Consider the following 24,307-nt stretch of genomic DNA (forward strand, 5'->3'; position numbering starts at 1 on the left):
CAAGTACTTGTTTAGTATTTAGCATGCTTCTTTTAGTGCAGTATCAGGCCTTTCTCATTTTCCACAAATTCCATCCCAAGGAAATACCTCACTCAATCTATCAAGGTTAGTCATTTCGAATTCAATCATTAAAATTTTTGAATTGTTCAATTCTCTATTATTACTTTCTCTAATGAGAAAATCATCAACATATATACACATAAATACCTTTGGGAATAGTGATTCTAAAGTATTAAAAAAGATATATTCTGAAATGGATGTTTCAAAATGATATTTTTGGATTCATAAATACTTTTCAAAACACTCATTTTGAAAGTTCTTTTCTTCTTTTTTAAATAACCCAAAAACTTCTTTTCAATTGTTATTCTTCTCCAAATTTTCGTTCTTCTTCAATCTTTCACCTCTCATCACAAGTGAGAATTTCGTCTTCAATCCTACACGACGACTTTGTGTAAAAGAAGAAAATGAAGTATGAGGGAGGAAGGTGTAGAACATTTCGCGATGTAAGGAAGGAAAGGAATGTGAAATTAGAATTTTAGGGTTTTTAATATTTTCTTAAAGGATAAAATATTGTTTATGGGGGTGCATGAAGAAAAAAAAAAGAGAGGTGTAGAAAGGAACAACTTACACAAAATTAGAATTTTAGGGTTTTTAATATTTTTAATAAAGAATAAAATATAGTTAATGGAGGTGTAGGAAGGAAAACAAGGAGGTGTAGGAAGTAATAATAGTTTGTATTATCGTTTCTATGAATCTCATAATTATTTGTTATTTGTTGAGTCTTTTGTTTTTTCTTCACGTACCTATAAACATTTCATTCTGCATTTCTAATTTTTTGAAAATACTCTTAAAGGTTACATTTCTTTTTAATGAATTTCAAAATTAAAAAATTCTTTAAAAAATTTTGAAATTCGTTAAAACACAAAAAATGAAATGTATAATTTTTTGAATTACAGATAATAATAGTTTTAGAATTGTAAAACAATTTAGAGGTGCAAGAAAGCCATCTGAGTTTTCTTGTGAGCATGAGCCTTCTCAATCCTTGTTGGACAAGCCTATAAATGTTACACTTATTTGTTACAAGTAATGTTATACCTGTTGGTTGCAAGTGAGTCATCAAACGAAAACCAGTTGGAAATGTTGAACGCTATAAAGCGCGTCTCATTGCCACCAAGGGTTTTTCCTAAATTGAAGGGCTGGATTACTTTGAAACATTACTTTTGCCTCTATTAATCATTCACGACTTCAGCAATTAGCTGCCAGTAATGCATTTTCGTCTCCATCATAACACAAGCCCCTTGTTGGCAGACCCTTTATCCTACCGACGATTGATTAGACATTTGTTTATCTCACAAGTACTCGTTTGAACATTGTTTATGCCACAATACTCAGTCGATTTATGGTTTGTCCAACTAAAGCACATCAAAATGCTGCCATGCTAGTTGTACGTTATCTCAAAACTTGCTCGGGTAAGGGCCTTTTTTTTTTCACAAAGATTCTTTTCTCCAAATACTTGCTTTAGTGATGTTGATTGGGCAACTTGCATTGTTTCTCATCGCTACTGGTTATTGTTTCATTCTTGGAAATTCTTTAATCTCATGAAAAACCAAGAAACAAAACATTGTGACCCGTTCTTCTTATAAGGCTAAGTATCGTGCTCTTGCATCCACCACCTGTGAACTGTGAATTCCAATGACGGTCTTATATACTCCATGATCTTAAAATCACTTGTTCCAAGCTTGTGGTGCTATTTTATGACAACCAAAGCGCCCTTCACATTGTTGTCAATCGAGCATTTCATAAACACACCAAACATTTAGATATTGACTGTCATCTTGTTCGTGAAAAATCTCAAGCAGATTTAATGCAACTACTACCAGTTTTCTCCTCCCATCAAGTGGTTGACATCTTTACTAAAGCTTTACCCCCAAGGCTTTTTCATCTGGAGTTGGTTAACATTTTCCTACCTCCAGCTTGTGGGGGCTAAATTAAGAAAAGCTCAAATCGTTACACAATTAGGCCAAAACAGAAATGCAAAATGAAAATAACAAAAAGTGTTGTGGGTAGCATAACAGAAAATTGTACTACCGTGTAGTGAGCTGTATATAGGACAATTTTGTAATTATTTTTTCCTCATTTATCCTATTAGGTCATCCTTCATATGTATATATATTGTACCTTTTGATGATGAAATACAAAATGTGAATACAGAAGTTTTCAGCAATAATCTTCTTCGGTCTTTTTCCCTTTTAGTAAGAACCTTAGAAACGCTTCACTAATTTGATTAAAAGATAAACAATAGGAAAACAGTCTTTTAAATATACTTTCCATGATAAAATGTTATGTTCGAAAAATGTTATGGTACAACTAAGAATTTCTTGGCAAGGTCCAAATAGTGCTAGCACAACAATAAAAATCAATTCTTCTTGTTAGGTAGAATATGCAACACGGATATTGTTAGACTCGTAAAAATAACTATTTTTTATATATTTCTATTTCTATTAGTTAATTAAGTAGACAAAGTAGGCAATAGCCCTTCTTTCATAGCCATTTCCAACAGTGCAACAGCCACCAGAACTTTGCAATCCGCTGTTGTGTGCCAGAGTTTCTTGTAAGGTACTACGCGTACCTTAATTAGCTCCCCGTGTTCACGAAGGCCAGTCTCTTTTCCCTCTAGTTGTGTGATTATCTCTTTGTCAACGCGCCCTCTGTAAAGAAAAATACTGATTTCTTCGTCACATCCTCCCTTGTCACGAAAAAAAAGATGAAAATTAGATTTCCAAGCGATAAAAGCAGTAAGGATAAACTCTATCAGCTAAATGTATAAACAAATACAGTGATAGTTTCAATGGTTTCTTAAGAATAATTTTGACACATTTAGAAGTCAATTTATTTGATAAGTTTACTCGGAGCAAATCATTTGAAGAAATTTATGGACTAATAAACTATTTTCAGTATGTAGCAGTATAAGGCTTGTCTGCAAGGTTTATTAATATACAGTTAGACTATATTAACCTCAAATGACCAGAAATTAAACTGCTTAATTGTTTGCTAAATGCAACATCTTAACATAACAACGATATGATACTAAACTATTCATTGCCATTAACAAAACTTGCACAGCAGGATCATGAAATTTGAAAAAGCAATAAGATCAAAAGACAGAAGTCTCAGAAACACACCCCGGAGGGAAAAACTCTGCATCCAGTTGTAGAGTCAAGGAAAGCAGTGAGGTCAACCATGTCTTCTACATTTAACTTGATACCAATCTCTTCTTCAACCTATCAAAGTCATAAATACAAGAATCGTGTAAAGTTTAAGACATATACATTACTAGAAAAGGTGAATAAAAATGTCGGGTAAACAAGTAAAAAGGCCAGAAAACGTGCACTTTCAGCACTGCTATGTATAAAAAGAAGGACTGGATAAGATGGAGAGAAAAATAGACCTCACGAACAGCAGTTCCAACAAAATCACCTTTGTTATCATCCAGCATTCCGGCAGGTAATTCCAAAATAATTCTTCCAACAGGCACCCTTGGCTTATAAATAAGAATAGTCATAACATAAAGATTCAGTTATATATCTAGTTAACCAAAAACCAAAAAAAGCTGCGAGGAACCAGCATCTACCTGTTCCGTAAGAACAGCATATGTTTCACCCTCTGATTCCAGGAGTATCAGCACCGCCACAGCTGGTCCTCTTGCAAAGACAATGCCTGGAATCTAATAATGGTTTACTTTACTATAAAGGAACGAGATCAGCATTGGAGCACTAAATATAGATAATAGAAGTGGTTAAATATTTGTAACACAGTCGGCAAGTCCAAGGTCTTAATCATCTTAAATCCCTAAAGCGGATGTGTTTGATACATGGCCATGAGATTACTACAGGCAGGTCAAATCCCTCATGTATTTTCAAACACATGATGTGTGTGAACGTACAATGCTGTTCCAAGCATATGATAATCTCACAAAGCCCAAACTTATGTGAGATTGCAAGGTGTAGCACAACAAAAAGGGCACCTAATTGGGGCTGAGATGTTATATGTACAGAGTTATACCCACAGAAGCAGAGAGGCTATTTCCAAGATATGAATGAATCCATATCCTCCAGCTCACAAATCAAAGACCTCATGACTGCTTCAAGGCTTGCCCTCAGATATTGTAGTGCATTTATTTAAATAATTTTTATAAACAATGTCAAGACAATGTGCGTGCTATTATTCAATGTGTGTGTGTGTGTGTGTATTGAAAAGCTTTTATGCAAACCATCTCATACCTTTTTCCCCGTTTCCTTGTCAAAAATGTCCGCTTTAAACTTGAGAAACCCAATGCGCTTTCCAAACATGTCAACTCCCTGTTTATATAAAATAATTGCACCGATTTTTTTCTAATTATAAGGAAACATGAATAAACGAAGAATACAATGTAAATATCCTTTTATTTAAATTCCCTCGTAACAAATTCTAAGATGATAAAATATACGATATTGTTCAGGGCAAAATTACCAATCCAAGACTCAGCAGCACCAAAATCCAATAGGACCAAACCCATCTTCCCAATTAATCTTAAAGAGATGGCCACTAGATTTATTATCTCGTATAGATACACTGTCTAAGGGGAAACTACAGCCATGTTCCAGACTTAGTAGGTCAAGGAGGAAGACTTCTAATTGGACACTGCAACTCCTCCACAAAAGCAAGGCTAGGAAACCCAATTATGGTCATCAGAGCATATACTTGCCCAGTTACCTTCATTTTGAGTGTCGATGTGTCATGGAGGTTTCGTTATGCCTCCCTCCTCCTTCATTACTCCATCTATCACCAAAGTGAAGGAGACCTTCAAAATTCAGCCGTCAGAGGCAAGATCATTGCCCTTCACCCATACTCAGCCTCATATCAGATCACATATGCTTCTTGATAGTCTACGAAAGCTTTAAAAAATATATTTTCTGAATGACTGCCTTCTATGGATTACAATCCTAGTTAAAGCCTCAAAAGAAAGAGTAAAACATCAATTAAGTTTCTTGTCATGCATTCTCGACTGAGATATGCACGTTGTGTTTGGTTTCGCTATTAGATTCCAATCCTTCGTCTTAAATGTGAAATATTCACAAATTTTAAACCAATGTGATGCAGATCCAACACCATAGAGTAATGCAGAGAAAACCTCTTTCACGAACAAGATTATCATTCATCAAAAGTTTTAGCTAAATATCTTTGATTACCTGAACTAGAACTTGTCTCAGAGTCATGGTGCCATCAGCTAGAATCCCATTGTCAGTTTGCAAGTTATGCAACCACTGCTTGAGTAAAGATGATTCAACAGCATTCCTGCAAGGAGGGCAACGTGAACAACAATCCTAAAGGACCCCAGCTACCTAATGTTATCAGACTCGAGACACACAAAATGAAACAAGTTACCCCTTTCAAACACAACGACTTGCATGCAAGTCAATCTTCTTTTACAATTATTTCTCACGGGAACCAATAAAAAATAGCACCTAACCGAATGAAACCTTCTAGATTCTATTAAAATTTTAAAGTAAATGAACAGGATCGTATTTGATTATATCTACGTTTCTTTCACTTTCAAAATTAAGCAGTAGAAGAAGAGGAAATATAAACGATGACCAGAAATCAGAATGGGAGACGCCGGGAGCAGCAACAATATGAACAGGTTCATTGGGTTTATTAGGCAGTGTGATGGTGTGAGTCAAGGAAGGTGACTCGGTGGACATCTTGCAGCAGAAAACTTTCTTCTTCCAAACCCAATTGGAGGCGTGAGGCCGACTGAACCTTTTCAGCGCACCACATACAGCGCGAACATTCGTAGCCATCGAAGCTTACACGTTGGCTTCACCAAGAAGACGCTGAATCACTTCCAGGTTGTTATTTTTGGGCTCATTAACGAGGCATTTTCTGGCCCAAATCTGGAAATTCTTGAACCGGGGAATTTCTTCTTGTACCCTGTGTTTTCTTCTTACACCTCCATTGGGATGTGTAAAAGACGGAAGTTGTTGGTGGTCCTTCCTCATCTTCTTCCATCGTCCTACTCCAGTCGTGTGGTCACACTTTCTCGGGCGGTTTTTGAGATCATGTCTTCCCACAATGCTAAAAGCTTTTTAAACTCTTCCATTTTTGAAAGACAAATGTTATTTCTAACATAACTTCTATATACATAACTCCAGAAAAAATGAGAATTTCATGGAGGTTAAATCTTACATAAAACTTCAAGCATCATAAAGAAAATATATCTGATCATTTCAATTCCAAATTTATTTTTCTTATTTCCTTATACACCGTTACTTTTTAGTCCTCGGGATGACTTTTTATAACACTATCAACATTTACCTATTTTTTCTTCGTTTCATCTTGTACAAAACCACTTCCAACAACAATATTATTATATTCTTTAGATTTAAAAAAAAAGTTCCACTAAACCTAGGTAACATACATGATCCAACTTCATCCGGGTATCATAGATTATAATCTGATTAGGCCATATTTTAATATTCCAATTATCAACAGCAAAAAATTATTTTCTTCGTATATCTCTCTATTTCTATTTTTTTTGCAATTAGCTACATAAATAATGTGAATTTTAAAATAAATAAAAAATTATTTTAATAGAATTTTTTAACAATTTTCCCTACAATATAATTTTTTAGTAATTTATTATTTATTTGTTATTAGGGTAACATATTTTAATTTATTATTTATTTGTTATTAGGGTAACATATTTTAATTTATTATTTATTTGTTATTAGGGTAACATATTTTAATTTATTATTTATTTGTTATTATGGTAACATATTCTAGACCTAATGAAAAAATATACTATATCGAAGTATTTAAAAAAATCTGTTATCATTATCTTTTATTACGATGTTAATAGGTATCTCACCAATTCCAATACCAAATTGGTATGTTGTAGAAAATATAGAATTCTTTCCGGGAGCAATTGAGTGTGATACGAAAATATTCATATTTGCCTTTATCAATCAAATAATTAATTATCATAACAACAATGAACATAATTAAGGATTATGAAGTACTTATTTAGACCTAAATATAATCCCAAAAAGAATAACTAATTATAACCTAAACTCGGGGAAAGACAAAAGGAAAAAAAGCCTAAAATAATCTTCATATATAGTATAGTAATTATTACTTTTTTAATCTTAACCAGACCCTGTGTTAAACGATGAGCAGTAAAATATTTGAAGCTTGCAACTAATCCATTGAAAGTTACAAAATATGCGAAAACTTTCAGATTCGGTTATTCTTTGATCGTCAGAATGCAGCATTAGCATTTCACTCTCAGAAAAAATTCACGGCGTCCAAAAAAATCAGAACTAAAATATTGACCTTGCCATACTCTGTCTGCCCTATTAATTAATTAATCAATTCTCTTCAGACATGATCGGAAGCAATTGAAGAGTTAATACGCCAAGTGTATCGCGAAAAATGCTGTAATAAATACAATGTTGCGTATTAAAGACAATGACATGAGAACAAAAGTTTAATTTATTTAAATAAAAATGATTTGTTAATTTTTATGAGAGCACTAATTTATTAATTTGTGAAAATGATAAACTAATAAGAATATTTTTCTTTTACCAGGTGACATCAATGTTTAATAATTAATATAAAAGTATTAAACTTGCGTGAGCAATAGCTGCAAGTATATTGTTTAATGAGTAAATGTATTTTTGAAGGTCTTGATCCATAAAGGAAAGGTGTAATTAGAAACGTTAAGTTGTAGTTGGAGTGGTTTGTTATAGTGGTAAAACCCGGATTTTGTGCAAAGTCACGGAATCAAAGTAAATGGCGTTGTAAAAAGAGTCCTGAAATTTAGAGCAGCAGTCAAAGGTGTTGCTTAAAACTTATTCAAAAAATCCAAACACCAATAGACGCGTTATATTTTGTTTTAAGCCCACACAACAAAAAACCACTAACTTACGCTTATCTTCAAATATCATAAGCAGACCGTTTTATCAACGGGACAAAGATCGCATCTCGTATCTTACAATCTTACATTCACATTCTAAATCCATTAAAACAAACTAAAGCTTTAGATCGTTAGTTTCATCAAGAGAAAATCAATTGATGATTATTAGAGTTACGAGGATTTTTAGTTTGTCGTAATATTTAGGGATAACTGAATTTTGAACGAGAGATCTAAAGAACATGCAAATAATATAATTGGACTAAAAATTGGAAGAATAAAAGGTGAAATAATTGTTAATGAAGGAAGCATATCTTAGATTAGAATATAGTATGTAAATAAAAAATGGAAGAAAGAAGTAAGAAAAAAAAGGAGAGAAGATGTTATCGTTATCAAGATGTTAGAGAATAGAACACCGACAGGGAACCTCAACATGTGCAGAGGAGAGACTAAACGGAGGATGTAAGGTGTGTAAGCCATCCATCTTTGGGGAAACAAAAACAACCATGGCCCACCTCAACACTCAACCAAACCCTCTTTAATTATTTATTATTCTTCCCTCCAATCTTCATCCAACGCTCCAAAATCGCCCACCCCATCCTGCGATCAAATATTACCTTCCCTCCCAACAACACCATCGCCTTACTCTGCTTCCCTTCAGATCTGGCCGCCAAAAACCAAACCAGACCAAACAAAACCTTAGCATCCCCCAAGGCGGACCGTGCTGTCGGCGATGGTGGAGGCGCAGACATGGACCACGCGTCGAATGAGCAATCCTAGGCTCGACAGTACGGAGCAGGTGCTCGACATTCCGCCCACGCCGCCGGGGGAGCACCGTAACAGTTTCGGATCCAACGGCGGAGGACTCTCGCCGACGGTGGTTACCGCCCTCATCATTGCGTCGTGGTACCTATCCAACATCGGCGTCCTCCTCCTGAACAAGTACCTCCTCAGCTTCTACGGCTACCGCTACCCCATCTTCCTCACAATGCTCCACATGCTATCCTGTGCCGCCTACTCCTACGCCTCCATCAACTTTCTCGAAATCGTTCCCCTCCAACACATCCACTCCAAGAAGCAGTTCCTCAAGATCCTCGCCCTCAGCGCCATATTCTGTTTCTCCGTCGTCTGCGGCAACACCTCGCTCCGCTACCTTCCCGTCTCCTTCAACCAAGCCATCGGCGCGACGACGCCGTTTTTCACCGCCATCTTCGCCTTCGTAATCACCTGCAAGAAGGAAACGGCGGAGGTTTACCTGGCGCTTTTGCCCGTTGTCTTTGGGATCGTGGTTGCTAGCAATAGCGAGCCTTTGTTTCATCTGTTCGGGTTTTTGGTGTGTGTCGGTTCAACTGCTGGTCGAGCTTTGAAGTCAGTGGTTCAGGGGATTCTCTTGACCTCTGAAGCGGAGAAGCTTCACTCCATGAACTTGCTTCTCTACATGGCTCCCTTGGCGGCTTTCATACTGTTACCGTTTACACTCTACATCGAAGGGAATGTGTTCGCTCACACTGTGGAGAAAGCCAGGGGAGACCCCTTTATTTTGTTCTTGCTGCTTGGGAATGCCACCGTCGCTTATTTGGTCAACTTGACCAACTTTTTGGTGACGAAGCACACCAGCGCGTTGACGCTTCAGGTGTTGGGGAATGCCAAAGCCACCGTGGCGGCGGTGGTTTCGGTTTTGATTTTCAGGAATCCGGTGACGGTTATGGGAATGGCGGGGTTCGGAATCACGATCATGGGGGTGGTGCTTTACAGCGAAGCAAAGAAGAGGTCCAAAGTTACGACTCATTGATTGATTCGCACGAAGCCGTTTCTTTTTCTCCTGTGCCTTTTCATAAAGCCATTATAAACCGACCCTGCATCTTCGGGTATTTCTTTCTTTATTTTATGTTGCACCGATTTACTTTGATTTTATTCTATTTCCGTGGATATTGGAGGGAGTTCATTACAGTAATTGGACTGTATAGGAATGACGGAGAAACAGAAAGAGGGAAGGCTTACTTTTGTTGTTCTTGGATTGGGTTGGGTTTCTGATTTTCTCTCACCTGTTGTGTAAGCTTATATATCAAACGCTCTGTGCCCTTTGCCAACATACATAAAACGTTCAAAGAACGAAAACTTATGTGTATTTCGTGAGAGAGGAAAATTCTCCCTCGCTGCATTTTGCCAATCACATAGTCTCTCTCTCTTTTTTTTTATCTTTTGTCTTTTCCTCATTTGGTGCTTTGTCAGATTCGATTGTGAGCTTAGAACCAACCGCTTGTATGGTTGCCTCTTTCGGTTTATGGCCATCCAGAGCTGGCCTCCTACCCCGAACTTCATAATGATGATTCGTCAATGCAGTAATATTAACGATTCAGATATTGTTCTTTTGTGTGTGTTTGTTTGATAAGGAATTGCAGTTTCTTTTTGTATTGCTCTGCGATTCATGAAATTAAGCTTCCAATTTCAGTTCTGTATACAGTCACCCATTGCTCCTCTTTCTTTCACATATATCCAGTGCCAACTTTATTAATTACTCTTAAAGTACTTATGGAGTAAACTGAGTACTCAGAAACCAGTCCCAGTGATAGCTTAGTTAATGTAAAGGCTTGTCAATGTTAATCATAATCTGGCTAGTTTCAAATGATCAGCACCTTTTGGAAGTTTATATTTCATGGCCACTTGTCTGACTATTAGTATTTACAGCAACTTGATGGATATGGCCAAGTTTAGTGTAAATTACTATGCTCTTTCAGCACAAATCTTTTAACATCTGAGTAGGATTATTTCTCTGCTTAAAGAAAGAATCATTAGTAATTAGAGTTCATTTTCAGCAGTTGAATGAAATAAAGATGATTTGTATGTATTGCTTGGTTCAAAATGTATGGAAATTGTTGTGCAGGTTCAAATGTACAATTGAACACATTGAGTTGTATAAATTGAGTTGATGTTGGGAAGCATGTTTCTTGGCTTTCTTATGGTAAGTAATTCCGATTAAGTATAGGTTCAAAAGCTAAGTTTGGTTCCCTATGCTCTCGTGTGATATCTCAGGCACAGCATACATTCAAATTGAAATACATCAACCACACTTCCCTGCCTAAATTGCACCTGATTGTGCTAATTTCTGTTTTGCTTGGCTTGCTAGGTCAATGCGTAATGTGGCCGCTAAACTAAGTGAACAGTGGCATATCTGAAAAGACTGTCATGTTTCATACTCACCACCACCAATCACTTATGTCCTAAACTGTGCTTTAAGCTTCAATGTGGTTACACTTCAACAACAACCATCTAAAATATTGAAAAATGACATTCATTGCATCCATTTGGCCTAATGTATGAAACTAGCTGCTGTTACTCCATCTTAGTCAATCTGATTGAAAGTTGCATTGGGTCTTTCTGAATATATATATTTAAGATATTGGTTTGTTAAATTTCCAAACTTGTCAAAGGGCTAGGGAGATGTCCATGTTTAAAGACGGTCAAATGGCTATTTAAGTATTGCTAGGATGTTTCTAATCACACTACAGATTTAGCTTAATAAATTGTCCTTCATAAGTTGTGTTGGGATTAATATATGACTTCAATTGACTAATGTACTAGGTCGATGTTAGGTGTGTAATAATGCCACCAATGGATTTTGTTTACGCCAAGACGGCATGTGACTTCTTACCTAAAGTATTAAATTAATACAGCACGTGATCATAGTTTCAATTCGCCTATTTGTGGGACGTGCAATTCATTTTCATTTTAAATTTGTAGGGACAAAACATTTGTTTTTAAAGAGATTGAATTTAAAAGATTTTGGTTCCCATAGATATTATATATTTCCGTAATCGTTTGGGCCGTGTTCTCGTTTTCTCTAGAAAACAAAGTACAATGTTTCTTAAACAACAGAAAATCATATATTCCACATGGAAATGATATTTTATTGATAAATAATATAAAGTATAAGATATTCTCGTTATAAATAAGCCTAGAGAGCGACAATCATTTTTTTTTTTAAATATAACGCAATATAGCAAATAATTAAACATTGATCACCTTTGATACCTACCTAATTTTCAATACATGGGCATTAGGAGAATAACAAAATCTTAGGTGTACATTCAATGATTTAAAGAAATAATTGAACTATCTTCAGTCAACTTTTACACGTTGAAGATGAGACATTTTCTTCAAATCTTCAATTAGGATTTTGGGTTCAGTCTGACCCTAGACATTTGAGGGCGTATATTAATATTGAGAGTTGTGGGGGAAGCTGCTCCACTAAATTTTTCAGCTTCTATTGTAATAGAAACATGGCTCCTTGAGTGGTTACTGTTTGTCCGCACTTTCAATACATGTTCTTTTATGTATGAACTACAAATCAAGGTTGCCAATAAAGATCGATTAGATAAATAATAACACTAAAAAAAAAGTCAACTTGTAACATTTGAAGCTTCTGTTTCCATTTTTTGAGAACAAATAAATTAGTGTTTTCTTAAATAGATAATATATATTGTTTCAACCGGATCTGGTGGGACCCTGTTAAAACACTCACAAACGATGAAGACTGGCGGACGGATGATATCGCATGCAACGGATCGGACGGACGGACGTCTTCTCACAAGCTCTTGGCTGAGGGCTGGACGCGGCTGGAAGGGCCGAACGGGCTCTCGTCTTCAAGTCCTGGTTGTAGTATTCGTCCTCTCCCTCCTCGCTCTCCAAGCCGGGCGGTCGTGTACCTGTCAAAGGCACTCCGACGCTTAAGTCAGTAACATGACCAAGTGGTATGTAATGCATATGTATTTTGCATCGTAAGCAATTAGTCCTGAACTCATACCTGAAACCTTTATTTATACTGATTGTAATGAACTTTTACCTTTTATGGGCCTGAAAACGGCCCAACCATACCTTAATCTTCATTAAGGGTTTTAATGAGTCATTAGTATTTAACCGCGTAGTCGACACAGTGAGGGACGGTCGTGACGGCCGGTCAGCAGGGTGACCGACCAAGAATGTCAACCTGGGTGGGAAGCCATTCGGTTCTGCCGATCGGTCACGATGGACACTCGATCATGTCGATCGACCTAGATGGACGACCTTGGAGGGCAGTTCGTTCTATGTACGGTTGGCCAATAGGTCAGTCTTAACTCGGACGTGCGGTCTTGATTGTGACCTGGGTGGACGGCCTTGGAGGATCGTACAGTCTATGAAAGCTCGGATGACGTTAGTTTGGACGCTCGGTCTTGATTGTGACCTGGGTGGGCGGCATTGGACTAACCGCTCGCTCGGCCTATGTGTCGGGAGGACCGGACGGTACATATATTATTTGAAAGAGAGTATCTAATAAAAGAAATTACTTCAATTTCAACCTTCAATCCTTCCACTGTTTTCATTCTAATAACTAAACATCTATTATGTCTTTAATAACCTGTATTCATAATAACCTGTATTCAATCCTTCCACTGTTTTTAAAACAATTTTATGTCAATTTTTTTATGTTAATTTAGGTATGAATACTGCCTTCAGAAGTCAGAATTGATGGATTGTGGCTGTACATATTTATCTGTAATAATTCCTTAAGACTTTGGCCAGTGGCCGAAATAAATTGATCAATCTTATTTATAAGGTGATACAATAAAAAAGCTAGTCCGGTCAAAGCGGATTCAGCCGACGGCATCAAGTAAACTTTTCATTGATATTGTGGCGCCTGCCATTTGGAAATGAAATCATGCATTGGAATTTTGAGTGCGAGAGAGAAGGGGGCGAGGTTAAAAATTACGAGAGTGCAAAGAGAAAATAGAGGAATAATAAAAACATTGAGTGCTCTAAAACTTTCCTTCCACAGAAAGTGATCAAACCATATGAACTCTTCGATGCAGATAAATTGGTCGACAGTCTTTAAGTCACCCAGTCAGTTCCTAAAAGATCCCGAGAGAACACGGCAAGAATATCTAACAACCATAGCAACCTTTTTTATTGAAATTGAGAATAAACAATTTCTTTGTTCGTATTTGAATACGAATATATTTTTCCGGGTTCATTTCACGGAATATTATAATTAAAAATAATGCTATTTTTTAATATATTCAAAACATAACTGGATAAAAAAAACATTTTAATATTTCTTAAAAATTAAAATTAAAATAATTTAAGTAAAATTAAGTAAAATAGCATTTCCGCTACTCCTCACTGGAATTGGAGTGTAGAGAACATAATAAAAAGAGAAATTACAACTTTCCTAATAATGGACAATAAATTTTCAGCATTTACAACAGACATAAGAATGTAACAGCCATTTCTAGGAGGAAAAGACTTTTAATCCTTGTATAATTCCAATGACCTGAATGGCAAAATTAAAAGGTAGTTTAGTCTGAAAATCCAAATGGTGAACATGGCATCTGTTCCTTGTTTCAAGCCAAGTTATTGGCCAACTGTGTTAGTCACATTTAATTATATTCAAAGTCTAACAACGGATATACTAATTAATTGATGTGAAATGGTGGGCCTCTTAGGTCCTTTACCGAATAGAGGACCAACAAATATTAGCTCCTTTTAGGTTGAGATTAGATAGTAACGCTTTATTGGAAGTTTCATCCCACCTCTTACATATATGTCTTTGGCCACCTCTCGTCCTGAACTTTTCGAAATACAAAAGGTAGGTTTCAAAAGTCAATTCAAAATGAGAAATGACCAAGAAATGTGAAAGGTGGCAGTTCCAAGATTTTGATGCAGAGGATCCATTTCCAAACTGAGATAGGTGGCAGTCCCAAGATTTTGATGCTATGAAGCTTAACAAAACAGCCTATTGGGCATGGCCGAACTCGGAACAGATACATATACCATTCCAGAATGAATGTTATGAAAAGCGAAAATAAACAAGCTTAAGAGACTGCAACACTCTCTCCTTTAATGATATACTTTTTGAATTATGATCAACGGAAGTTATAGAAGATACAAGCTGTGCACCTAGAAAAAAAAATGTAAGATTCTGTGTACAGAAAAAAAATATACACCGATCATCCGCGGTCAGATTCAACTATGTACAGTCAATCTCATGTCAGCAAAAATTCTAGTTCGATGCCCATAACTAAGCAGATTGCACTTTTTCCCTAGTTTATAGTCACCGAATTCCCAAGCTCCTGGAATATTTCAGTTCGATGTTGAACACACACATATATATATATATAAAAGCAATCAATTGAAGTTGAGTTCTGATTTAACAATCGTATTAAACATGAAGAGTGGTGTCAACAGCGCATACCTCCTTTCACCCATCAGATTGATGCAACCGCCATTCCCTCGAGAGGTTTGATTTGCCCCAAACATAAAAGTCTTCTCCTGCAAGACGTGTCTAAGCTCAGCTAGATGATTAAATTTGTCACTAGTAGTGAATCACTAAAGATAGAAATATCACATTCAAATATTTAAAAATTAGAAATTTATAGAAAAGCAAATGTTAACAGAAGTCGTGTTCTTCATACACATTCTTAATATATTATTACCTCTTGGTCTGGACCAAAAGAATTTAATATATTTTCTTGAGTCCTTGCACCAAGAAACAAATGACTCAATATAATGCCAACACGAAAAGTAATCCAAGAACATTTACGTGCCATTCAAAATTGTAGGATAAACTATAAAAAGAAAGGAATGTAGAGGATAAACCTTTCTACACATCCCGGAATGCTGAGGCAGTTTGAAATGAGATCCATTATTTGGCTGACACTCAGACGTCAGAGACAGCTAACATTTCAAGAAAGTTGAAAGATTGAAATCGTTAAAAAATATCTTATGGTTAACAACAAAACCATATGAAATTTCAAGTGGCAAAGTTACATTCTGGAAGGCTCGAGAATTAACTCAAGAAAGCACACCAATCAAAAAAAGAAGCCCGGAATATAAATTAAAAACGAAAAGAAAAATCACCTTGCTGAAGAGTTCAATAGGCGGATCTTGCTGAACCTCCTTTTCAGACTGTAAATCAAATTTCTGTATGAATTGAAGCAAGGTGCAATTATTAAAATTTTCTACTCTGAAAAAAAAATATCATGGGAAGAAAAAATCAATAAGCACTATGCCATACCATTGGGACTGTTGTTTCCTGTCTGCATTTACGGAAAACACCATCCCCTTTACTTCGAGTTATCTGTAGTCAGACATTGGAAGAATGAAAGATGAAATTAAAAGACAAAATTACAGACAACAGGGGGAACAAAAGAATCTGAACTTCGGACTTATGTGGGCATCTTTCAGAACTAAGATTGCTCTCATACATAATAAAGAAAAGAAAATAAGATGAACTAAATAGAGTTATCTACTTATCTTATAATAGTTTCATTCACCAGTTTTACTTATATTTCCTTTAGGATTGTGTACAAAATTTTCCCCTGGAAAGTTATCCTGATACTATCTGAAACAATGTCATGTAAATTCTGAACTCTCTTTAAAAAAAGAATCGCCTTTCTTCTAAAGACTTGCTTAAATTAGAGTTTGAAAGAAAATTTGAAGTAAAAATATAGAAGAACGAGGATTGAAACGGAAAGATACTATTGAATCCAGCAAAATTATAGAAGGTGTTTTTCACTTGCAGCTTCATCTTAACTAAAATGGATGGTAAAAGAATAGTGCTCCATTTATTATCAAATTACGTGCTTAATTATGTTTATATAGCTTAACGAATACTGAGGCCCAGACGCAGAGTTTGAGAAAGAAGTCAGTATTAGTAGCTACATGCATCTATAAGCCAAAATGTATATCATAGTCAAGGTAATTCAGGAAAAACTTCGTTTTATAAATGATATTTAAGTTAGACCCGGCTTTAATATGAGTTGTGTTTTATATAACAGCTTGATGGTGATGAGATATCTATGATTTAATGTTGCCCTATACTACTATGAAGGAGATAAATACTTTGTTTCATGCAGTAAAAATACTACCGTCTGTGCAAGTTTTGTTATATTTTCATCATTGAAGCATATAGATTGTATAAACTATTTCAAATGGAAAAGTTTTTAAATCATAATGAAAAAATTTAAAATAATATCTCACCATGCCACCAGAAAATGTGGTTCACATTTATTCTTTGCTAGCAAGTTACTATCATATACCTTATCCAAATTTATTATTGACGTCTCATTACCTTCTTATTAAGTGGCCGAGCTTTAAAAATGTGTGTTAACCCCAATCCATCATACGTTGGTGCACCTCCTGCGGTAGGTCTATGGACAGAGAGTATTTTGTAGTTAGTACAACTGTTTAATGAACAGTCAAAGTTTGAAAGAGCATTATCACTATCATCAAATTTATTACCTTCTTAAATCCTTGATTCTATTTTCTAAAGAAACAGTAGTATGTTTATCCCAACCCTGCAACCAGATAACTTTGGTTTCAGACAGGCTAATCATATCTATCGTGCAACAGGAAAATGAAACAAACAAAACGCATATCAACAATAAAAAAATACATAATAATTGTTAATATTTAAAATTGTATGAAAAAGATTAAATTAACCTTATCAGAATCATAGCAGTGAAGTGAAGATGACGTAGCAGATGTGTGTTGGATTGCCCTCTCCGAAGTTTTCAAGTGAAATTCCTGAGAAGTAAATACAGAAAACCTGAACTTAAAGATAAATAAGTAGAAACAAAATCATTTTCCTGACTATTTGTTCAGTACTTTTCCTTTTATAATAATAGTATGGTGATAAATATGGATGAATAGAGAAATTAAATATCAGAACTCGAGCTTACGTGAAATTCAGGCAACCGTGGAGTGCTCCTTTTGGGAGGTGGCAATGAAGGAGCCTCAAGAATCTAGATTGTGAACATAATTTAGAGAAGATGATGAGAACAATGCACCAAATTAATCAAACAAAAGAAATTATACTTAAACAAGAACTAACTTTTCTATTTAATGGGCGAGCTTTGAATCTGGGAGCTGCAACTGTTACTCGCTCTGCCTCGGCAACATTTTTAGGTCTGCAGAACGCATTTATTTCTTAATGTCTACTGTCTTAAAGAAGAACATTCATCATCCAAATTTCACTGAACATCACACATTCACAATCACAAACCTCATCCTATGTGCTCTCTGTGCTGTTCTAAGGTCAGGCTCCCTTGGAATAGTAAGCCTCAGCTTCGAACATGCAGAGTTTTGTTCAACCATGACATCCTACACGAACATACAAATGGGTAGAGTATATCACATGAACCTTTTCCTGCCCCCTTAAGAAACAAGATCATATTCCTCAAAGATATAAAAAATTCATACTCTTGCCATTTGCAGTTTAGGTAGGTACTTAAAAGAGGATACCTTTAGCCATTAACAAATTTCCACTCAACAACAGGCATTGAATTAACAAAAAAAAAATAACTTTTATTACTTCTTTTTTCGTTTTGAAAAATCAAATAAGGAATAACGTATTAAGGACAAAAACACGAGTACCGTGTAAATCATATGAAGAGGATACTTGACAATTTTTGAATAATCTACATTTACCAAGGGAAGATTCAACAATTCTGCATCAGGATTCATACCCTCATTCGAGTCTTGTGGAAAAAATTGGTTTGAGGCTTCACATCTGGAACCTGTCACAGAGACAAAACAGAAAGCATTTTAAGCACCCTGTCTAAAATAAATGTGATGCCAACATTACTTAACCAGCATTCGAGTTCGTGCTCCACATTTTAAGTACTTCCGACAGCCACCCAAACCTTGAAGACTAAGAGCATGTTTGAAAGTGCATTTTGGAGGTAAAGGAAAGAGGGAGTACATTTTTTATTTTTAAATTAAGTTAAGTAATATACAAAAATAAACAAAAAGATTATGACATTAAGTTTATGTTAATCTATAATTTCGTTTCTTTCATTTTAAAAAAATTCAAAATAGAGAATATTTATTAGAAATGAGAAGTTTGTTCTCCCTTCCCTTCTCCAAAACCCAACTCACAAACACACCCTAAAAATGTATTTCTTTTAATGCATTTGACCGCTACCCATGAAAAATATCAACCAAGCACTTAAGTTCCTTAGAGAAATTTGATACATCCAATCCAAATGTAACAAGGTTAGGAAAAGTTTCTCAAGATGAACCATTTGCCACTTTCTAAAAACTGCGTAACATTTCACAGTATTATACAGTCATCTTTATGATCAATTTCTGGTATACATCTATTTATGATCACATAGACAGATCTTAAGGCAGTTTCTTTAAATATTGCAAAATTATAAAAGAAAGAATAGAGCAACTTGCAGACCTTACACAAGAGACCGCCCTCTAGTTTCTGCCTCTTGGAAGCTTGACTTTCTACCCCAGAAGAGATAGATAAATTTTGTTCATTCTGTAATAGTAGCTTTTGAAATCTGAGAATGGAAGAGTTGCACATATAGGGTTATCTGTTGTTTTTTTCAGAAAAGAAAAAATCAAAGATATACAGTAATAATACTCCCACAGCTATACTTATTAAACAATATGACTTCATTGAGAATAAAATGCCCGCTCAATTTGGTGATTTCACCGCTCAATGGAATGGTACATTCAAAACAAATGGCCATTCTATTCCTCACGCCCAAAGAAAAAACCATGTCGCTTTAAATATGAAAAATGGAAATTTATTCTAATATTCACCTTGAACCAACATTTTTAGCAGGGAGATTTTGCTTGGCCAATTGACTGGTGGTAGGTTTCATTAGTGTTGAACTCTTTGACACGGTAGACTTAGCCTTAGAATTCAAATTGTTGGTGATTGTCTTACTGCCAAATGTAAGTCCTAGAAAAAGACACAAATGCAATTTTCAAGCAGAATAGGAATAAGTTGGAACGGATGAAAGAGGGAAAAGGAAGATATATAGAGAAAATGAGCGAGAATTGCAAAAGCAATATCGTAAACATCAGAAGCTCGGAAAAAATAATTTTGTGTTAAAGATATAACACCCCTCAAGTACTTCCATCTAACAACTTAAACTTTTGGGAGAGTGGTTATTGACATAGTTAAGCCTAAATGACTATGTGGTATGGAACTTGATCCCTTCTCCATCATTTTTCATAACTAAATAAGGTAAGGTGAGATCACACATTGTCTCCACCCTAAGCTTTGGGGAGAGTTAATCCTTAGAAAAAATTAAATCACAGTCATACCAAGAATAACCATAGCACAAGAGACACTTGCAAAATAAATCAGGATTATATGTCAAACAATATCATTAGCACCTGAGATTGTATATTTAATTTCTAGAAAGAAACTGGTAACTCCAAAGCTGCATTCGTGAAACTAATCAATTGATGATACTTTTGTTCACATATTAATAAGGATTATAAGATGCTAAGCCCCTGAGCAGATTTACAGCCCTCATTAGCATCTGGATGATGGTATTGTATCAGATTGCTACCTGAAAGTTCTTGTAGTGGTCTTGTACTGTCATTTTGTAGAATTCCAACCAATAAATGAGACATATTTCCACTAAGTGCTTTTGGTCCTAACAGTTACAGAAGATGGCATCACCAACAAGTCAAGAGAAAGTAATGAGCGCAGAAAGCTTGAATGTAACAAGTGTATCTCTGTATAAGCCCATTACATAATAGAGTTTTCAACTTACCACTTCGAGCGGAATAGAGATATCTACTGCATACAGGTCACTGTTGCAGTTATTTGAGAAGGACCTCAACAAGAGTGTGATAATTTAAAAATTACGCTAAGGCTTGTACAAAACAAGCCTGGTAAAATTTTACTTTCTGCTGAGTAGCAGGCGGTGGAAAATGTGTTCACATTCAACAACAATGACTTTCAATGGTTCCACTTCAACTAGCAGATAGAACACGGAACATTTTAATGCACATAGGTCCACATGATTACCAACAGAGACACCCTACCCAACAAAGGCGGATCTAAATACAGAACATCCCAGGGCCAGAAAACTAAGCTTCCCAATTTCCATTCTTTTTTATTCACATTAACAAAAACAATACATAAACTACATAGTGTGTTCGGTCCAATTTATTTAAGAGAAATCATAAATTATTTTTGCTAGTTTGACAAGAGAGTTTCATGAAGATAAATGATTATTCCCCAATGTTGAAGCTGTAGTAAACAAAATATCAGTGTAACAACTAATGACTTCTTAATCGGATCACCTAAGGTGTAAATAATAATAGAAATTGAAAAATTCATCAGGCAAAAGGAAACACTGGGAAGACAAGTAGAATATACAAATATACAAAAGCAAGTTGATTGCGACGTCGTTTTGGACAACTTTCAGTGAGAATGAGAGTTGCATAAAGATAGAGAAAAGTCAGTAGAACAAGGTAAACGGCATTAAAGAAAGTAAAATGGTTGAGGCATACCATTATCTTCAAAAGCCGTGTCCAAAATTCCCGTCTGTAACGGAACACTGGATTTTTCATCATCAACATTACTCGTGCAGTCCAGGCCTTCGGATTTTGGCGAATCGCTAACGTCGTCCAAGAACAAATCCTCTCTCACAACCAGCCTTCTAACAAACGCTGAAGCCAAGAAACAACAACACAGATTGCGTAATTTCAGCAAGAACAGCAGAAAAGAGGGTGTAGACCGAAAAGAACGAAAATAAAAAGAAAAAACGAATATAGAAAACAATTTGGCAGAATGTGGCAAACGAAAAATGTGGAAACGAAACGCTTCATGTAAATATTTGACATGCGTGTTAGAAAGAGAAGGATACTAACGCAAAGGAGGGTAACTAGCAGCAGTTTGAAACCAAAGCTCAGCTTGGAGAGCTTCCGCTGGAGTCTCCGGTCGAGTGAAATCGAAGAACCGAGCAGCGTCGAACTCGTAATCGAGATCGATTTCATGAGCAACGAAAACGTGCTCTATTTCTGCGTCTTCGTCTTCCTCCATCACCATCGTCATCGACATTACCTCTTTCACACACACTGACACTATCTGTTTCTCTACGGTGTCGTTTAGTAGGTGAACTGAGTGCAATGCGGGTTCGGAGCTCCGAATCTAATCCCAACAACGAAGAATCCGTTTCTTTTGAGCTCACAGAGAGATAGCTCAGTAACAGTGAGAGAGAACTGGCTGGCTTCTGTTTATGAGGGGTTTTGGCTTAAACTGTAATTAAAAAATTATAATTTATTTTATTTTTAATTATTTATGTTTTTAAAGGGAAATATATTTAGTGCATGGTGAAGGAGAGGAAAGTAGTCCTACCATACCATTTTTAATTTTAATTTTAATTAATTATGTTTTTAAAAGGAAATATTTTAGTGCTAGGTGAAGAGGAATGTACTACTACCATTCTTTACTTGGAAGGTGGCAGCGGGAGACAAAGCACAGAACCCCGTGCAGCTTTTCCATTTATTTAATTAATTTTTCAATTTTCGTTATAAAATACTCATTTACAAGAATTTAATATCAATTCTACTTATATAAAATCTTTAAAATTGAAAAAAAAACTGTTTATAAATTTTTGTTTTAATTAATTTATGTTTATAAAATAATATTTTTATTTATGAGAAATTGTAGTTACATATATTCTCTTATACGGGTACCGAAATTTGTCGAAAGTGTGGTAGGTGTGAATAGCATACAAAATTTGAATGTATTGAGGATGGTTCTTAAATTACAGATTTATGACTTGTGCCAGAAATTTGAAGAGTAAGAAGTTGGTGGAGTTATCGTAATATTTTATCCATATGAGACGAATAAAACTATAGAAGATGAGGAATTTTATTTTTTTGTCGATGGTGTGTAACTTCTAGGGTGACATTATGTTTTGATAAGTAGGATTAGTTTAATTTTCAAGATTTGGGATGAGATGATCCTGTTCACGACAGATTCTGTAATTTCGGCGCCCGCCCGTTTCTGTTTTTTTTATGTCAATTTCTATTAACATTGTGCTTTTCTATATAATTAGAATATTTCTTTACTGATTATACGTGTATCTACTTACATGTTAAATACTTAAATTTCATTTACTTTTAAAATACAGAGGTATCTTTCTTTAATTATTTTAATAAGTTGACATTTATACTTTTTTATTTAGTTTAAATATCGTAATCGTTCAAATTTAAACAAAAAAGATAAATATAAGATAATTAAAGATAAATTATAAATTGAATTTGATAAACATTATTTTTATTAAGGTATAAATTAAAGATACTAAACCAATAACTATGTTTGTATATAAGATCTAATAAACTAAATGGATGCTTGAATATAAATATTTTAATATATTTGAAAATGCTTTAGAATTGTTTTTAACTAAGTGTAAATATTTAATAATTTTAATCTCTAGAATAAATTTAACTGAACAAATTATTTAAAGAGCATACTATTTGAATAAATGTTGAGCATTTTTAGTTTATTTGAATATATTTAAAATAAAAAATTAAATTTACATTAATTGTAGTTTTTAATTATCTTAAACAAATAACTCTGCGTTGTTTATTGAACTTTTTATATTTAATAAAATAAAGTTAAACTATTGCATTGTTGCAGGTGGATGTTTCTATTGTCTTGTCGCAATAGTGAAGAGTTGGGTCCCACACCTTGTACTAATATTGACTCCCATATCCAACTAAGGACCATATGAGAATCCAATGAACAGTTATGTTTTGAGTAAACTTATTGCGACATCGTATTTTTAAATATTAATAATTTTATAGATATAAGGTATATTATTTTAAATAATTATAATATAGTAATGTATTATTTAAATATTAAAATGCATTAATATGTTCTTTAAAAAATTAAAAAGTAGTATAAAAAAGTAATTTTAAAATATAATATTTTATGGAATATATTTTTTTTAATATTTGTTAATAAAAAAGTTGAATTCACAACATATTTTTTTTTTCAAATCTATGAAACTAACCTTATATCTTAAAAAAAAAAAAGTTGAACCATAATCTCTCTTTCCTTCTCTTCTAACTATTAAGTTATTCTTATTTCTTTGTTTACATACTTTAATAACTAAGCATGTCTATATTTACATACCTCAATAATCAAGCATGTCTAGTTCAATTAGTTAAGGAAAGTGTTTAAATTTTTGTAAATTTCTTAATATATATTCAATTTCTACTCATAGTAAAATCTTTATATATACAATGAAACTAATATTCACAAAACAAAGAATGAATACATGATTGGTTTAAGATCCATTTATGAAAAAAATATTATTTTTGTTTTTACCAATTATATATGTTTAATTTCTTTAACTAAATAGAAAATGATACGGTTTATATTTTTTTCATTTTTGTTAAAAATGTATACTCTTAATTTTACTAGTATTCTTTATAATTAAATGTATGTTTAATTTTGGTGTTTATTGGTTTGGTCATAATAATGATTATGGTTGTTAAGAAGTGTATGTAGGTCATATATATATATATATATATATATATATATTAAAG

At 34.5% G+C, this 24,307-nt stretch overlaps 3 protein-coding genes across 6 annotated transcripts; 1 reads left to right on the forward strand and 2 right to left on the reverse strand.

Moving 5' to 3' along the window:
- Positions 1 to 2,297: 2,297 nt before the first annotated feature.
- LOC148206881 (nudix hydrolase 14, chloroplastic-like) lies at positions 2,298 to 6,127 on the reverse strand. Its single transcript, XM_088104879.1, has 7 exons — positions 5,635 to 6,127; positions 5,229 to 5,334; positions 4,281 to 4,358; positions 3,632 to 3,724; positions 3,449 to 3,541; positions 3,183 to 3,281; positions 2,298 to 2,746 (listed from the first exon to the last, which is right to left on the reverse strand). The coding sequence occupies exons 1-7, from the start codon at positions 5,838 to 5,840 to the stop codon at positions 2,510 to 2,512; spliced, it is 912 nt and encodes a 303-aa protein (XP_087961005.1). The 5' UTR covers positions 5,841 to 6,127; the 3' UTR covers positions 2,298 to 2,509.
- A 2,254-nt stretch (positions 6,128 to 8,381) lies between these two features.
- On the forward strand, positions 8,382 to 10,149 carry LOC148206882 (putative sugar phosphate/phosphate translocator At1g12500). The gene has a single exon (XM_088104875.1). It carries the CDS (start codon positions 8,685 to 8,687, stop codon positions 9,741 to 9,743), a length of 1,059 nt encoding a protein of 352 aa, XP_087961001.1. The 5' UTR covers positions 8,382 to 8,684; the 3' UTR covers positions 9,744 to 10,149.
- A 4,655-nt stretch (positions 10,150 to 14,804) lies between these two features.
- Positions 14,805 to 21,966, reverse strand: LOC124821150 (protein TPX2-like). 4 transcript variants are annotated; one of them, XM_047292994.2, is made up of 18 exons: positions 21,617 to 21,966; positions 21,257 to 21,415; positions 20,305 to 20,391; positions 19,544 to 19,685; positions 19,173 to 19,278; positions 18,454 to 18,504; positions 17,991 to 18,088; positions 17,820 to 17,895; positions 17,668 to 17,730; positions 17,429 to 17,512; positions 17,228 to 17,283; positions 17,058 to 17,136; positions 16,002 to 16,064; positions 15,845 to 15,907; positions 15,584 to 15,661; positions 15,421 to 15,463; positions 15,180 to 15,256; positions 14,805 to 15,057 (listed from the first exon to the last, which is right to left on the reverse strand). In XM_047292994.2, exons 1-17 carry the CDS (start codon positions 21,804 to 21,806, stop codon positions 15,186 to 15,188), a joined length of 1,509 nt encoding a protein of 502 aa, XP_047148950.2. In that variant the 5' UTR covers positions 21,807 to 21,966; the 3' UTR covers positions 14,805 to 15,057; positions 15,180 to 15,185. The 4 variants fall into 4 exon arrangements, with proteins under 4 accessions (XP_047148950.2, XP_087961007.1, XP_087961006.1 ...); XM_088104881.1 differs by having other exon boundaries at positions 15,421 to 15,461; positions 15,580 to 15,661; positions 21,617 to 21,964; XM_088104880.1 differs by lacking the exon at positions 20,305 to 20,391.
- Between the last annotated feature and the right edge of the window lie 2,341 nt (positions 21,967 to 24,307).

This window comes from Vigna umbellata, chromosome 1 (genome assembly GCF_029865625.1).
Source record: "Vigna umbellata cultivar VRB3 chromosome 1, Vumbellata_1.0, whole genome shotgun sequence".
NCBI classification, from domain to species: Eukaryota; Viridiplantae; Streptophyta; class Magnoliopsida; order Fabales; family Fabaceae; genus Vigna; species Vigna umbellata.